This window comes from Rattus norvegicus, chromosome 6 (genome assembly GCF_021556685.1).
Source record: "Rattus norvegicus strain SHRSP/BbbUtx chromosome 6, alternate assembly SHRSP_T2T, whole genome shotgun sequence".
Classification (NCBI taxonomy): Eukaryota; Metazoa; Chordata; class Mammalia; order Rodentia; family Muridae; genus Rattus; species Rattus norvegicus.
In genome coordinates, this window is record NC_141539.1 from 30,401,731 (window position 1) to 30,417,909 (window position 16,179).

The following is a 16,179-nucleotide window of genomic DNA, read 5'->3' on the forward strand; positions in this document are numbered from 1 at the left end:
CATGCTCCCTCAGGGTCCCTTCTACGTTGTTGTTTTTTTCACTGAAGCATGGCAAAGGAGTGTAGAAGTTGGAATGAAATCACACTGGGTGAGGCACACTGGATGCCAGGAAGAGAGAATAGGGAGCCCTTGAGGACTGGGACCAGAAACAGTCTAAGAGTAAAACCTCAACTTTCAGTTTCATGTTTCACAGTCTCCTTGTAATGGGCTAGCTGGACGTGGTAGCCCACGGCTGTAATCCCAGCACTTGGGAGGTAGACACAGGAAGAGCAGACGTTCAAGGTCAGCCCCAGGTACATAGTGAATTTGAGGCCAGCCTGATCTACATGAAACCCTGTCTCAAAAGCACACGCGAAATCTCCTCTCCTCTTTCTTCTGCAGTTGAGGTCACCTACCGTGAGCGAGTCACCCATGGCTCCGATGACCTTGATGTCAGCCGGCCTCAGCCTGTGAACTGGAAAGCAGATCTGGGTGAATGGAAAATGAGGGTTTCCGGGAGCCCCTGGGCCTAGCTCCCTGTGCCTCCAAGAAACTTAGCCTCCCAGTGGCATGCCTTGCTTCCACCAGCCGCCAACTCAGGCTTCTCTACCACTGTCACACTGCTTGCTTGTGGAATGGCAGCTGCCACGCCCACTGAGGACTTGCACTGGGAAGGAAAAGTCCCTGATGTGTCCCAGGGCAGGATGCAGACTGGCACACGCATGGCTCATGAATGGACTGGACAATGGAATCCACTGTCAGCCCCACACCGCCAGGAGCTTCAGACTCAGCAGGTCTGTGCTGCGTCTAAGAATTTTACGTCTGATGCTCAGGAACCGTGGCCACCCAAGCCTTGTCCGGGTACCACATTTTGAGAACCACCAAGAAACATGATTTCATTTGGAAGCCATGGACAGTGGTTCACTCCTGCATTCATAGGAGAGACCGTAACTGTTTCCTTCCAGGAACAAACTGGCTCACACAACTGTGGCTGCTGTTGCAAAGACTACAGCAGTCTTGTTTCTTAGATTCTAGAGCCACCAAGTGTCTTTCTTTATTCCTCCTTCTCCCATCATCATGTCTTGAATTCATCACACACACACACACACACACACACACACACACACACACACGCACGCAACACATTCCCTTTTACATGATTACAGCCTACGTGGCCTTCCCAGCTATTCTATGCGGTTAGAAGAACAATATCAAATCACAGACCCAGCTGCACACATTAACACACGCCTACAGGGCTAAGCACGAAAACTTTAAAATGACCTCTTCCCAGAGAAATCAGGCTATGGGGGTGGGGAAGCAAAAAAAATAAAAATAAAAATCCCTTCCCTCAACTCCGAAGTGGTTTATTTTAGCTTGTGGTGCCAGTCAATCACTATACTCTTAGGGCCATAATAGTGGATTCTCTGAATGCTGACTGTTACACACAGGCTGGGGAAGGTCTTCGCCATTGGTTAAATATAAGGGGACGGACAGACTCGTCTGCAAAGCTTCAACATTTATTATAGCTGGGAGGAAAAGCAGTCCGGGTGCTCAGGATGGCTCAGCCGGTAAAAGCTCTCGCTACCATGTCTAAAGACATGAGCTATGTCCTCAGGATCCACAGGGTAGAATGAGAGAACCCCTGTAAGTTGGCCTCTAACCTCCACATAGGCTCTACAGAATAAGCAGGCCCACATACATACACACATGTGTACAGAGAATAAAATTTAAAGATGTATAAAAAGCACCTCAGACAGCTCATACCTACCTCTTAAATTTGGTAAAAAGGAAACCAAAAATATGCACACATACAGATCTTCCCCACTCCCGTACTGTGTGTGTGTATGTATGTGTGTGCATATGTGTGTGTGCATGTGTGTGTATGTTTGTGTGTATGTGTGTGTATTTGTGTGTGTATGTGTGTGTATGTATGTGTGTATGTGTGTGTATATATGTGTATATATGTGTATATGTGTGTGTATGAGTGTGTATGTGTGTGTATGTATGTGTATATGTGTGTATGTATATGTATGTGTATGTTTGTGTGTGTTATGTGTATGTATGTATGCGTGTATGTGTGTGTATATGTGTGTGTATGTATGTGTGTATGTTTCTGTGTGTTATGTGTGTATGTATGTGTGTGTATGTGTATGCATGTGTGTATGTGTATGTATGTATGTGTGTGTTATGTGTGTATGTATGTGTGTGTATGTATGTGTATGTATGTGTATGCATGTGTGTGTATGTGTGTGTGTATGTGTGCGTGTATGTGTATGTGTGTGTGTATGTATATGTGTATGTGTGTATGTATGTGTGTGTATGTGTGTATGTATGTGTATGCATGTGTGTGTATGTGTGTGTGTGTGCGTGTATGTGTATGTGTGTGTATGTATATGTGTATGTGTGTATGTATGTGTGTGTATGTGTGTATGTATGTGTATGCATGTGTGTGTATGTGTGTGTGTGTATGTGTGCGTGTATGTGTATGTGTGTGTGTATGTATATGTGTATGTGTGTGTGTGCACTCATGGTTATGAAGTTTGTTTCTGCAGTGGGGATCTCTAGTTGGCCATCTGTAGGATTCTCAGCCGGGAGATTAGGCACGTGAGGAAAGGCTTGGTGGGAGGGTTGACTTGGCTAGTATTTTACTGCTGAGACTGAGCCCGTGCTTAATATTCTGTAGACCTTGGTTTGAGGTTTATTAATGCCATCACATATGTCAAAGACACAGCCTGGAAATCTAGGGGGAAAAAAAAACACTTTAGCAATTGCTGTCTCTGGAAAGACAACTATTTCCAGATAAGATTGGATTTATGTGGGTTGATTAGATAAATGTTATCTGGAACGAATAGTTCCCTACCTTGAAAGAAGTTTAACATTCATCATTGACTCATGGACATTTCAGAGCCCTTATCAGGCACTGGGTTATGAAGAGAGAGCAGCCTGTACAGAGTCGAGATGGGAACATAGCCTCAGCCCACAACGCGCCATACCCCTGAGCCGCAGGCAACAGGCTGCTGCTGTCTTGTTCTTGTGTAGCCCTACAACTTGAACTATCCAGTGCCGGACTCTAAAAATTCGATTTGCTCGGTAAATTGTTAGCTAGGCATCCCAACCCATTGGTCCTCCAGTTTTAAGAATTTTATGGAAAGATTTCCACAGTGATGGTAATTCACTGACATTAGACTGAACCATCAGTTCTGCCTTTGGAGGATTTAATCTAAGTGTGGATAAATGGAACCTCACACACATTAGGAGTACAAGAAATGTATGGGCTGGAGAGATGGCTCAGCGGTTAAGAGCACTGGCTGCTCTTCCAGAGGTCCTGAGTTCAAATCCCAGCAACCACATGGTGGCTCACAACCATCTGTAATGGGATCTGATGCCTTCTTCTGGTGTGTCTGAAGACAGCTACAGGCTACTCATATACATAAAATAAATAAATAAATCTTAAAAAAATGTATTAATTTCACTAAGAAATGCTATAGGTTTGAGGTGATGTAAGTGCCAGTTCCCTGGCTTTGGCTGCCATACTTGTATCCATGTATTGAAAGGCCACTTTGCTCCTGAGAAGCACTGATCATTCTATGCATTCGTTATAGATATGTTAATTAGACATTAGCTTGAATTAAAGTGTGAGTGGTCTTTTACAGATTTCAGAAGTTTAATAAACTTGGTGAGAAAGGAGAGGGTATACAGGAGGGCTTGAAGGGAGAAGAGAGAGGAGAAAATGAGGTTAAAAAAAGTTATAATCGGGGTTGGGAATTTAGCTCAGTGGTAGATCGTTTGCCTAGCAAGCGCAAGGCCCTGGGTTCCATCCCCAGCTCCGAAAAAAAGAAAAAAAAAGTTATAATGGATGGATTAAGAGATAACAAAGGAAAGTGAAGCCACAGTAGATGGAACTCTCTCTCTTTTGTCCTAAACATTTTCGAGCTGTCCTTGTTCGAATCTGCTGACCTGGAGGCTATGCATACAGAGGCTGACTCCATGAACGTAGCTATAAGACCTTCTCATCTCCTGCCTTGTTCCGCTCACCGGATGCTGACATCCAAATAATGTCCTTGCATCGACCCTCCAGTTCACTGACTCCATTTCCCACCCTTCTATGTCAGCAGGGGTCCCAGTTCCAAGTCCCACAATCCTCCTCTTGTATTTAAAAGTTCTACTCTACCCTTTAGCACGCAGGTGCTCCCTTCATCAAATCCTCAATTCATATTAAATGTTTTTTTTTTTTTTACTAGCATAAAAAATATCACGGAGGGAGGAAAACACTGAGATGGAAGAGCCTCTTGGGGAAGAATTTGATATTGCTGAGTAGGCTGGACGTGCTGAAGGACAGGCAGGCTCTTAGTCCCCATGGGGCAACACTTCTTGCTGGTGCCAGGCAATACCAAGTCACAATTCCTGTGAACAGGTGGCTTCGCAACCTCCACTGGCCCAGGCAGTTGGGTCACAATGAGGTGAAAGGCCTGTGAAGGATAGCCTACTGCTGGCACATGGCCTCTTTCTCACCTTAGCTTTGGGAGAGCTCAGTACAATAATAGTTTTTGGGAGTCTGGGAAGACTCGGTGACGGAGGTAAAGTCACTCTGTCTGCCCCCGCTGCTGAGAGCCACACACAGGCAGCACAGCGGTGACTTCTATTTTCAAAAGCTATGTGTTGTTTCCTCTGCCTGGAATCAGAATGAGCAGTTTAACAGATAACCAAGGAGCCACATCCCCTCCCACTCCTCAGGGACACTCATTTTGGGGGAAAAAAAACCAAAAAACCCTTAACTCAGCAGTAGACCCCCAAGTAGATATTTAAGCCATCTCAGATATCCGATAGCAAGAATCAAAATATTGCCTGTGTTTACAAAAGCCACGAAGCGCTTTGTAAATCCTACATGCATACGGAGCAGGAGGGAGACTTTGTAAGACTTTATCCTTTATTGAATTCCAAATGCTGATTGGTTATAAGAAGTTACTTGCACCAGCTTTCCATACCTCATCCTGCACAGCCCCTCCGATGGGCGGGTAGGGGTTCGTTGCCCACAAGCTCTGGTGTGTGATGAGAATAGACACCTAGACCACCAGGGACCATGACCAGTGATGACTGGCAGTGTCCTGCTCTGCAACACTAGTTTCTGATCGTGCACATCTGTGGGTTGAGGGACACACTAGGAAAGGGTTTTGAAAATAATGAGCATTTGGGTGGTGGCACTGTGGCCTGGTTTACATATCAACTCTGAGAATCATTGGGCGAATTCGAGATTCTCAGTTATTCAGTTATTCCGTAAGTATTTAGTGGCTCCTCTCAATTGCTAAGCCAGTGACGATGTGAGAAGATGGCCAGATCTAACAGGATGGGTACCACATTTTCCCATTTCAACTAGACACCATTAACAGGGTTTCCAGAGAGGGAAGAATTTACCAGAAACACAGTAACACTTAAAGGACAACAGTAATGTGCTCCTTTGCTCGGGTTTTCCTTTTCCTTCTCTTATTGTTTTTAAAACATGTAACGACTTCAGGTGCACATATGGTTAGAAAATGCTCAGTCACAGATCACTGACATAAAAATGAAAAAAAATGTTCCTTATTGTTTATGTCTCTGTGGTTCTTTTCCTGAGTGATATTTCCCAAGAGACTCAGAGGTACACCCCAACACTCTTAAGCGAGTGTGAATTTCACCGAACGGGCATGTGTGGTTTAGTCATAGGCCATCTGGTTAGCTCAGCGGAGGCTTGGGTCGACCTATCTGTCTGTTTACTTAAACAGTGCCCGACACTGAAGTCTCTCAGATCGCAAGGCCTTGAGAGCGGCTCTTGAATTCGTCAGGCACTAATAAACACAATAGTCACCAGGGTCAGGGAGTAAGGAAGAGACCGTACTTTATCTGGGTTTTAGATGTGGAGATACGTTCTAATGGATGGTTACCATGACAGAAACACAATTTAGGGAGGTTGCAAAATACTTTACAGATCATCCTCTCTCAGAGTGATAAGGTTAAGTATGGCTATTAAAGTCTTCAAACTGATACTCTATCTATCTAGATATATACAGTATCTCCATACACTTACCTCTATCTATGTCTTAGAATAAGGGTTTTTAACTGGAGGGCACCCATATCAAGATGATCATCTCTTTCTGTTGTTAAAGTCCAACCAATAAATACATCAATAGAAATGCAGTGTCATCAATCAGGAACAAGAAGTATGAAGACTAAACTCTTAGCTCATCTTCATGTAAGAGTTGTATCACTTCTGTGGGCTTTGTGGATGTGGTGTGGTCCCCCACCCCCACCCCACCCCCCAAAGACAAGTTCTGGAGGCTTGGTCTTTAAGGTAGATGGGCTTAATGCAAGGTAATTAGGTCACTGGGGGCTGGGGGGTGCCCGTGGACAGGGTTAATGCTGGTATTGTAAGGTGAATTAGTTTCCATTAAAATGTGCAGTTCAAAGGAAGGCTACCGCAACACATGGCCCGTTTTGGCAAGTCTCTTCCCGTTATTCTATCATGTTCTAACTTTGCCACAGGGGCCATCACCACATAAGCAATCTAATATCAAATACCAGGCTTCAAAGCCAGAGACTAAAGAGAGTATAAATACTTTTTAAGGTCCCAGATTCAGGTTATTTTCTTACAAAAACAGGCAACAACAGGTAAAGGATTAAATCTAATTGTCTATTTTGTTACACTGTAGCTTTGAAGAAGAATAAATTTTGTATCAGGTTCTAGTGAAATGTTTGTTTGTTATTTTGGCTTTTTTGAAACAGGGCTTCTGTGTAGTCCTGGTTGTCCTGGACCTTTGTCTGTAAACTATACTGACCTTGAACTCAGTACTTAGAGAATGCCTGCCTCTGCCTCCTGAGGGCTAGGATTAAGGCGTATACCACCACTACCCAGTAATGTGATTTTTTAAAAACTCACTTGATAATTATATGACTTAATCTGACGTGCAAAGCCAAGATGCCTATGGAGGCAAGTTAGTCATGGTGCTCATTTGCTTGCCTCACAGGACAAGGAGACAGTGTTACTACAGATAGACAACTCCTTACAGGTATCGTGGCCTCTCCAAACCTGATTTTCTCTTTTCAGTAATCCAGGTCAGAGGTTAAAATAGATCAGCTAGGACAGAGACCCCCAAATGGCTTCTAGGAGAGATCTAACAATTTACCAACAAGTGAACTGAGAAGTAATCAAATCTAATCCTCCAATGCCAAGCATGAGGGCCTATAGCACGGCCATCATAGCAAAGGTGCTGAGCCACCTGGGTCCCACTGTGACCTTCATGTGACTTTCCATATGTACCGACATCATTTCCCAAGCTGCTTCACCGCAAAGAAAGCTGCAGTGGTCATGTGGTTTCCTCTTTAGGAGGATTGCTGATGCCTGTCTAGAGCATTCTGGGAGTCTCATATTCAGAGCCCAGCAACATTTTAGAAAATAGTGAAGCCAGTGGTGGCACACACCTTTGATCCTAGCACTTGAGAGGCAGGGGCAGGTGGATCTCTGTGAGTTCAAGGCCAGCCTAGTGCACAGAAAGCCAGAGCTACATAAGGAAACCATGTCTTGAGAGGAAGAAAGGAGGGAGGGGAGGAGGGAAGGAGGGAAGAAGGGAAAGGAAAGGAAAGAAAAGGCTAAAGAAAGGAAAGGGAAGGGAAGAGAAGGAAGGGAAGGAAGGAAGGGAGGGAAAGGAAGGAAACACGGTTGAGAGAACGGGAATGGTACATTTATAATGTTCTGTGCAGCCCTTGAACACATTCTGCACCTTCCTCGGGTAAGAAGTATGAACTGGCTAATTTTGCTTCCTGTTTAAAAGTTAATTTTTATTTTAAAAAACAAATTCACCTATGAAGGCTTGAAGGCAGAAGCATAGCACTCATCAACCCTCAGGCTCCTTGCACAGCGTGGCCTAACTGTGGGGTCAATGCTCAATAAGTGCTCTCTGATAATGATGTTATTATTTTAGTTAAAGAATAATCAAGCACAAACGTGACCTTGTTGCTTCTCCAAGAGCCATAAATACTTTCCTAGGCCTTCTCGCCCATCTTGAGTTCACATCTTGGGAATCTTTGGCATTTTAAAGTTGTTCTGACTTGAAGTTCAGACCTCAAGTTGAGTTGACGCTCACACTGAACAGGACCGGCCATGTTACCTGTTGTGGGGATGGAGTCCGAGGGGTCTTTGTCAGGACAGGTGAATTTTGTTCCTTCTTTCATCTGAAGTGAGACACACAAGGAAGTTAGCAGTAAATGCACACACTGGGATAGAAGGCTGCAAACAATTAAAACTGAATAGAACTTCGATGTTTGTCAAGATCTCGCTTCCTTCTGTCTCCTCCACTCCAGGGCTGCTGCTCCCCCAGCTGAGCTCAGGCCTTTAATACTCTTGCTTGGAACTGGAACCCTCAACAGGGTCACCAGCTCCAGGCTGGAGGGACTCCTCCTCTCCATTTGCAGTGGTCTCTCTCAGCAAGCTGTAACTGTGACCCTCCCCTGCCTAAAATCTCAGTGGAGCCAGGCTGTTCTGTCCATACTGTTTCTTATGGTGACCCCCAAGGACCAGAATGGTGCCAAGCATCACAGAAAATTAACACTATTTGTTGACTGAACAAACAAATGGCTATCATAAACCATCCTCAGCATAAAACCATGGATCCCAACATTTGTCTACTCTCGTCTGTCCTTGACCGAGGTCTCTGTCTCCCCCCCCCCTCCATGCCTTTGTGTAAACGGTTCCCCCTACTCTTCTATTCTCTCCATTTCATATCCTTCTACATACTAGGCTCATTCCTATTCATTCTTCAAAACTGAGGCCATGGGCACCTTTAGGAAGTTTGTCTTTAACCAGGTGAGTTGATTTTTCTTCCTGTGGTTCTCCAGAAGACCCAACACAAATTTTAATTCCGGCTGTTAATACAGTGCATGCAATTGCTGGCTGGTGTGTCTGTTCCTCTACCTAACTGTATTCTTTTGGATCGGCAGTGTATTTTATTTATGTCTTAAGTCTCATGTCTAAAGCCCATCTAGCCACTCCACAGATCACGCCTGAGCACTGACGGGAGTCCTTGCCTCTCTGAGCTTGCATTTTAGTGGTGTAGAAGAGACTTGATAATGTAGCCTAAGAGAGAATAGCAATGTAGAGAAAACAATACCAACACCTCCCTCGCAGTCACTGCATGCCAGATGCTGCAATAAATGCTCTCTATTTCTTAACATGCGTTATAACTCTCTGTGGCAAAACCATTACACTCACAGCCAATACTTCCTAGATGAAAACCCAAAGGCACAGGGAGGCCAAGGCCTTGCTTATTGACACAGAGCCAGACTACGAGAGCCTGCTTCCTTCTAGGTTTATCTCTGATATCAGAAAACACAGGGCCACTTGTCACCTGAGAATCTTTCACTCCGGGTCTCTTAGGGGAAGTCCAGATTGGGGTGATCTTTTCCATAAGATGGGAAGAGAAGGACACAATTCACCTTTATCTACCTACCTTTGTCCTGAATGGAAGATACCAAGCTGTAGGTGTCCCTTGAGGAGTGTAAAGTGCCCTATCTAATCTCAGCAGGAAGAAAGCAACTGTGATCACCCATAATCAAGGTGCAAGTGAGAAGAAAACAGTGTGGGTGTGGATTAACTCCCCAGCTATCTTGTCCCCAGACTCAGACAAGTTTTTTTTTCTTTCTCCTTAGAATAAAGGTTCAAAAACTAGCCAGAGATCTGTGAAGGGTCTGAGGTATCTCATCACAGTGCCATGGACCCCCAACACCTCATGACCCTTCAAGAACTGCACTGAGACAGGTCTAAGGACTGTGTTGATCCAGACCACCAAAGGAACACTCCATGCACGTTCCCCCAGCCAGCCCTGGCGGAATTTCAGGAACTTGTTACAGTTTCCATAACATTACAGCCTTCAGCGTATCCGGAGACAACACAGAGAGTCAAGTAGAAGGTTACAAAGATTCAAGGCTATGCTTTCCTTACCTGAAACTTTCCTATGGGTTTCAGCTGTCTGGCCTGGTAGTTGCTATTTCTGTAGGTGAACAGATAGGGGCTCTCCTGCAGAAAAAATGGTAACATGTAACCGTGACCCAGAGCTCTCCCTCCATGAGAACCAAGCATGTCATCATTGATGTGGTTAACTGGAGCATTCATGTTGAAAGGTTTCAGATGGTGGGATGGGGTTCAAGAGAGAACTGAGGAGGATTATTGGGGAATAAGGAGTTTATCTAAAAAAGTTATGAGTGTCACAGACAGGCAGACAGAAACACAGTGTCATGGCATGGGCTCTGAGGATAGCCCCGACCTCAGTACCAGAGAAAGACAGCACGGTGGGGACGCTGAAGAGATATACAAAGCCCACATGGCAGAATAAGAATGGGGACATTTTGGGGTTGGGGATTTAGCTCAGTGGTAGAGCGCTTGCCTAGGAAGCGCAAGGCCCTTGGTTCGGTCCCCAGCTCCGGGGGTGGGGGGAAGAATGGGGACATTTCGGGGCTGGAGAGATGGCTCAGCGGTTAAGAGCACCCGACTGCTCTTCCAGAGGTCCTGAGTTCAATTCCCAGCAACCACATGGTGGCTCACAACCACCTGTAAAGAGATCCGATGCCCTCTTCTGGTGTATCTGAAGACAGCTACAGTGTACTCATATATAATAAATGAATAAATCTTAAAAAAAAAAAAAGAATGGGGACATTTCACAGCATAAGCCTGTAAGCCAGACAGGAGCCAGGAACAGAGCTGGGGAACAGGATGTGTGCGACTAATACCCTCTTGGCTGTAAGTTTACTTCTCATGAAACAGATCCTAGCCCCAGAGGTCTGTAACTAGGGGCTCAGGAAGTACCTGTCAATTCGTGATTGAGAAAAGGCTGCTCAGGTGTTATGGCCTGGATGGTGGCAAGATTCTAACAGTGTGTTCTCACGCATATCAATGAAGCCAACTCTTTCCCCATCTCTTTCCTTCTAGTTGCTTCTTGGCCCTCTGAAGAAGTTCCCCCAGGGCTCTGAAATGGCTCATTTGCAAACCAGCATCAAGGTCTGTATCGCTGGGCTAAGTACATGTATCTCAGCCAAAAAAGAACCTCATTTTAGACTTTCTGGAAGCCATAGTGAAGAGGTGGGAAAGGTGAATTATTGCTTCTTACTGCATTTTGCGTAACATAATAAACTTACTAATTCATCAGGAAGAATCAACTTGCATTCCATGATAGAAGGAATTTCCATCACTAATGTTTGGTTATTTCTTCATCCATGTCTTTGGAATGATTGATTATATATATCTTATTACATGTTGGGCACATATTTAGGATATGGCCTTCAAGACCCCTTAGGAGCAACTCATGAACTTTGCCTCCTGAAGGAGAAGAAGGGTACCTAGGACACAAGACCAGGGCCCTGAGAAGGTGAATGGGACCATAGCTGGAGTTCAGGAGAGCCATGGTTTTGTTCCTGTGACTTCCATGGGTTTGGAGGACCTTCCCTCTTCTAGTCTGCCCTCAAAGTCCACGGGAATATGTTTTAGGGCAGCTACATGTACAATCTAAGCTCAGGCCTAGAACAACAGACCCAAGACTGTCAGGGGGCTAACGTCTGAGTAAGACCCCACTTTTCAGTAAATTCCATGCATCTGCCCACATCCCAGCTCACCCAATCCAGTGTCTCCTACCTGAGAGGGACATTTCATTGTTTTTCTCTCTGCTTCATTGAGTGTCCCATCCTTTCGACCCACTGGTTCCATCTAGAAAAGAAAAGAAAGTGATGTCTAAACAGAGGAGCCTCCCTCACACGGGCAGCATCCCTCCATTGCACTCTTAGATGCCACCTCTCCCCGTAAACCAGGGAGTCTCTCAAGAGTTTTACTCTTGGATCAACAGCCATTGGGGGCATTTCCAGCTCTTAGACTTGGGGGTCAGAAGTTTAACCCTCGGTGAGGTGCAGCCCACTGCTCCCCGGGGATTCTGCAGCTCTCATTTGAGAGTGTGAGGGTTTAGTGGGTTTCTTGGGTTTTGTTTTTTTCATAGGCAGGGCTGCCCACCTCCCCAGTAGCACAGGAGGAGAAAGTGAATATTATTTGGGGCAGGTATCCAAGGCAGAGCGACACTGGTATTCTGAATCCAACCATAAACTGCAGCAGGTCGCACGGCTTCACGCTCACCCTAGGGTGGTTGTCATGGCCTCCCCTCTTAGCTCTTAGCTGGATCACTGATAAAGATTTCCACAGCCGACAGTAGAGGAGAGGAGGAAGGGCAAGTCTGAGGCAGTGTGTGAAATGTATGTGTCCTGTCCCTGGTTTCTTCTTGTCTACAACTATAATCTACATCAGAGGCTTTCAATCTTCCTGTTGCTGTGACCCTTTAATATTGTTCCCCATGTTGTGATGACCCCCAACCATAAAATCATATCATCGATACGTCATAACTGTCATTTTGCTATGTGACACCCAAAGGGGTTGAAGCCCATAGGCTGAGAACCACCAATCTACATGCACATAAACCCAGGTCCAGTTTAAAAAAAAAAACAAAAAACCCATAAAACACATCTCCACACTTCTGCATTGAAGTTTACACAGCTTCACAGGAGTCCAAACAGGCCCTGGTCTTTAACTGGGCTGCAGAGCTAGAGTGACAGGGAGTGCAGCTTGGCCCCCACACTCACTGACAAGGCTGTCCAGAGACTTGAGAACGAATACCATAACACTTAACCACAAAGGCCACCGAACAACAGACAGATGTGGCTGAGAGTAACAGCAGGGGAACCACAAAAGCACTGGAGACCAGGAGCAAAGGAAAGTGGAGAATTAGATGGAGCTGTTTTGTTTGTTTTCTTTTATGCTGGGCTTCAGGAACAGGGCCTTCCACATGCTAGGCAACTTTTCTATTACTAAGCCCCAGGTCAAGCCCATGGGGGATGCTTTGAAAACTTTGTATGGACTGGAGATGAGCCCCAGCAGAGTGCTTGCCTGGTCTGCTTGCTTAAAGCCCTGGGTTTGCTCCCAGTACCAGATTAAGACATAGTGTGGCGGTACATGCCATGCCGATAACCCTGGTACTGTGGAGGAAGAGGTAGGGACATTTACGAACTCCAAGTTCAAGGCCGCACAGATAAGAGAGGGAGGGCAGTGAGGGGGGAGAGGAGAGAGGGAGAGGGAGAGAGAGAGGAGACTGGAAGGGGAAAGGAGAGGGGAAGGAAGGGGGAAGGAGGGAGGGAGGAAGGGGGTAGAGGTGAAGAGTGGTTTTGAGGTTTTGAGGGAGCAAAGCATTCTTTTTTCTTTTTTCTTTTTGCACTCTCCCCCGTGCGCCCTCCCCCTCTCCCCCCTCCCGCTTGGGAGCTTCCTCAACTCTGCTGCAGCCAGAGTTTGAAGCTCAGGTAGCAACTTTGCCTTTCATTTTACAAGGACTTTGACAGGGACGCAGGTGGTCACATCTATCTGTCACACATATAAACCATGAGGACTTCAGGTTCCCCTCAAGACTTAACCCTGTGTTTGTGCCCCAGATCCCAGGAGCCAAAGGAATGTTCAGGGACTGGTGTTTTGTTCTGAGCCAATGGAAGGAGAGTCAGATAAGGGGGTATAATTACTGTCACTTCTGAAGGAGTGGCAATCTGGGCTCCAGGCCCCCTGGAGGGGGTGGTAGGAAGAGGGGGTGGAGGAGGAGGGAGGAGGGGACTGGGCTCTTAAACCTCTCAAACTCCTTTCTGTTTTATTTTGACAGTGGCCACTCCTAGAACCCTGAAGTGGAGTTGGCTCCTCACAAAGGGAGTGCCCAGGGGCCAGCCTAATTGCCAGGGTCAGGTGGTCAACAGCAAAGCATCTTTCTCCTCCTCAGTCTTTCAAGAAAGTCAGCACCCATGAGAGAATCTGGGAGGAAACCACATCTATCCTAAGGGAATGAATCCAGCAGAACCTTGAAAGATATTTCAAGGCCCTCAGAGAAGGAGAATTCACTGCTACCCAACAAAACTGTTGAGAACCGTATTTTTATATGAGCACGATGGTGCCCCCTGAAACCTCAACATTTGGGAGACTGAGGCAGGAGGATTTCTTTGAGTTTGAGGGCAGCCTGGTTACAGAGTGAGATCCTGTCTCAGGGCTAAGGCAACAGCACACCTTAAGATAAGTGTTCCTATATCAGTCACCCAGTTTTCCTACACCAGTTCTGGCCCTGAATCTTCAAAGGAGAGAGAAAGCCCAATACTTCATAGAATCTCCCTTCCTCCCACCAACCAGAGCAGCACACAGTACTTCCCTCCCTGGGAACATCTCATCCTTGCTTTTGCTCTATCTTCCGGCCTCCTCCACTCTGCTCTCTGCCACCATGAAATTAGCTAGTACGCGGGGATGGATGAGGGTGACCTTAAGAAATCCTCTCTGTGGGCTGGTGAAATGGCTGAACGAGTAGGGCATTGGTCACTGAGCCTGATGTGAGTCACATGTATACCGTGGCCCAGTCCCCTCCCCTCAATAAATAAACATAATAAATTAAAAAAAATCAGATCTGGAAAGAGTTCTTCTAAAGTATGAACTCTTCCCGAGTTCTCTCTCCTGCCTGGTAACTCTAGCATCTGACATCGAGGCTTCATGTAGGCTGTCATGATTGCTGGGAGGAGCTGAGATGTATGTCCTCGAGGGTGCGTCCCTTTCACTACCACTCTACAAGAATTTCCAGAATTCGCTGAGGAAGCAACAGAAAGGGCCCTGAAAGATTGAGTTCTGCTCAGGCACAAATGCCTCTTCAGCTTCTCACAGGAGGTGCGAGCTGCGGTCAGGGCTGGGGGTGAGAGAGCATGTGCCCAAGAGAGTTCTGGTCCAGGTGTGTGCAGACAAAACTCTGCATACGTGTGACTCCCAGAGCTCACACCCACTGTCTTAGAGCAGGGAAGGACACTGTGGATGTGGCCCCTGCATAGCCTCACGTGGTTCTGTGGACTGTAGAGATTCCTCTGGACACAGTTATGCGCTGGGTCTGTAGTCAGGAGGACTGCAGTTCAGAGTCCCTGAGATCCCAGCAGCTCCTCTGACCCTCTCTCTGTCGCCTGCCTAGGAAGAAAGCCCTTCCCCAGGGCTCTGTGTCGGTGAATGTGGCATATAGAACAAGTACCCTGGAACCATGGTGGTGTGGGGTAGGCAGAGCACATCAAACCAGGGGCTCCAGCCTCCCCTGTGGAGACAGAACTGGAAGATGTGTTTCACAAGCCCTCTGAGGCTGTCTGAAGGTCATCATAGTCTTGAAACAGAGAGAAAAATGTTACAGAAGTGGGACTGGAGCCAGAACCACTTTCTGACAGCCTTCACCTCACCCTAACCTGTCACATTCCTGATCCTTCACGGGCAGATTCAAGCCTGCAGGAGCTGTGGGTGGGTTCTAGCAGAGTTGTGGGTGGCCTGGTATTTTGCCAATGAGGAAACTGGAGGACTGACACACTTGGGGGACTCCCTCTCCCTTTCTGGGCTGCAAGGAGCCTTGAGGGACTTATTGGGAAACTGGGCTTGTGGGTGTTGGGACAAGTCTAGAGAGAGGCAGGTGACTTCCACATAGGACAGCTGTTAGCTCCTTGCTATACCCCAGGCCCTGGGCCTTAAAGGGGACACCTTCTGCTTCCCCCTGGGCACTGGCTCCTCATGGCCCCTGAGCATGTGAGAAGAAACTGGGCAGAAGCATGGGGATGTCGCTTGACCGCCTGAGAGAAAGGAACCCAGAGCTGCGGGCTCTCTCCAACTGTTCTCCCTCTCACTTCCAGGCCTTGACTGTGCTCTAGGTCCCATTGTCCCCAGTTTCTGGCAGATCAGCCTCCCTCCTTCCTGCCTCAAACCCTTTGCTCACAATAGGCCCCTTACCAAGGACGTCTGCCCTGCCCTCTGCCTATACACCACTTCAAATCCCATCTTCAGGGCCTCTCCTGACCTCGTGGTCATACACTTGTTGTCTGAGGAGGCATGGTGTGGGTAGAGGCCCAAGGTTTGGCTGCACTGGCACCCTGAGAGAAGGTTATCGGAGGGCAAACCCCTTCTAGGCAGCCCGGTGTCTGTTCTCTGCCCTTCATGAGAGAAAGGCTAACAGTGATTCTCAACCTGTGGGTGAGGCCACCTTTGGCAAACTTCTATCTCCAAAAACTATTTACATTCCGATTCATAACAGGAACAAAGTTACGGTTACGAAGTAGCAACAAAAAACTTTTTTTTTCAGAGACAGGGTTTCTCTATGTAGTCCTGGCTGT

At 46.6% G+C, this 16,179-nt stretch overlaps 1 protein-coding gene across 3 annotated transcripts in view; it reads right to left on the bottom strand.

Annotated features, from left to right (window-relative positions):
- The window catches only part of Plb1 (phospholipase B1), a 136,076-nt gene that overhangs the window by 65,096 nt on the left and 54,801 nt on the right, over window positions 1-16,179 (bottom strand). For all 3 annotated transcript variants that reach the window (XM_087552239.1, NM_138898.2, XM_087552240.1), the window contains 4 exons: window positions 11,630-11,701; window positions 9,947-10,021; window positions 8,118-8,181; window positions 396-454 (listed from right to left, as the gene is read on the bottom strand). In XM_087552239.1, the coding sequence (XP_087408365.1) occupies window positions 396-454; window positions 8,118-8,181; window positions 9,947-10,021; window positions 11,630-11,701 (270 nt within the window). The remainder of the gene's footprint in view (window positions 1-395; window positions 455-8,117; window positions 8,182-9,946; window positions 10,022-11,629; window positions 11,702-16,179) is intronic.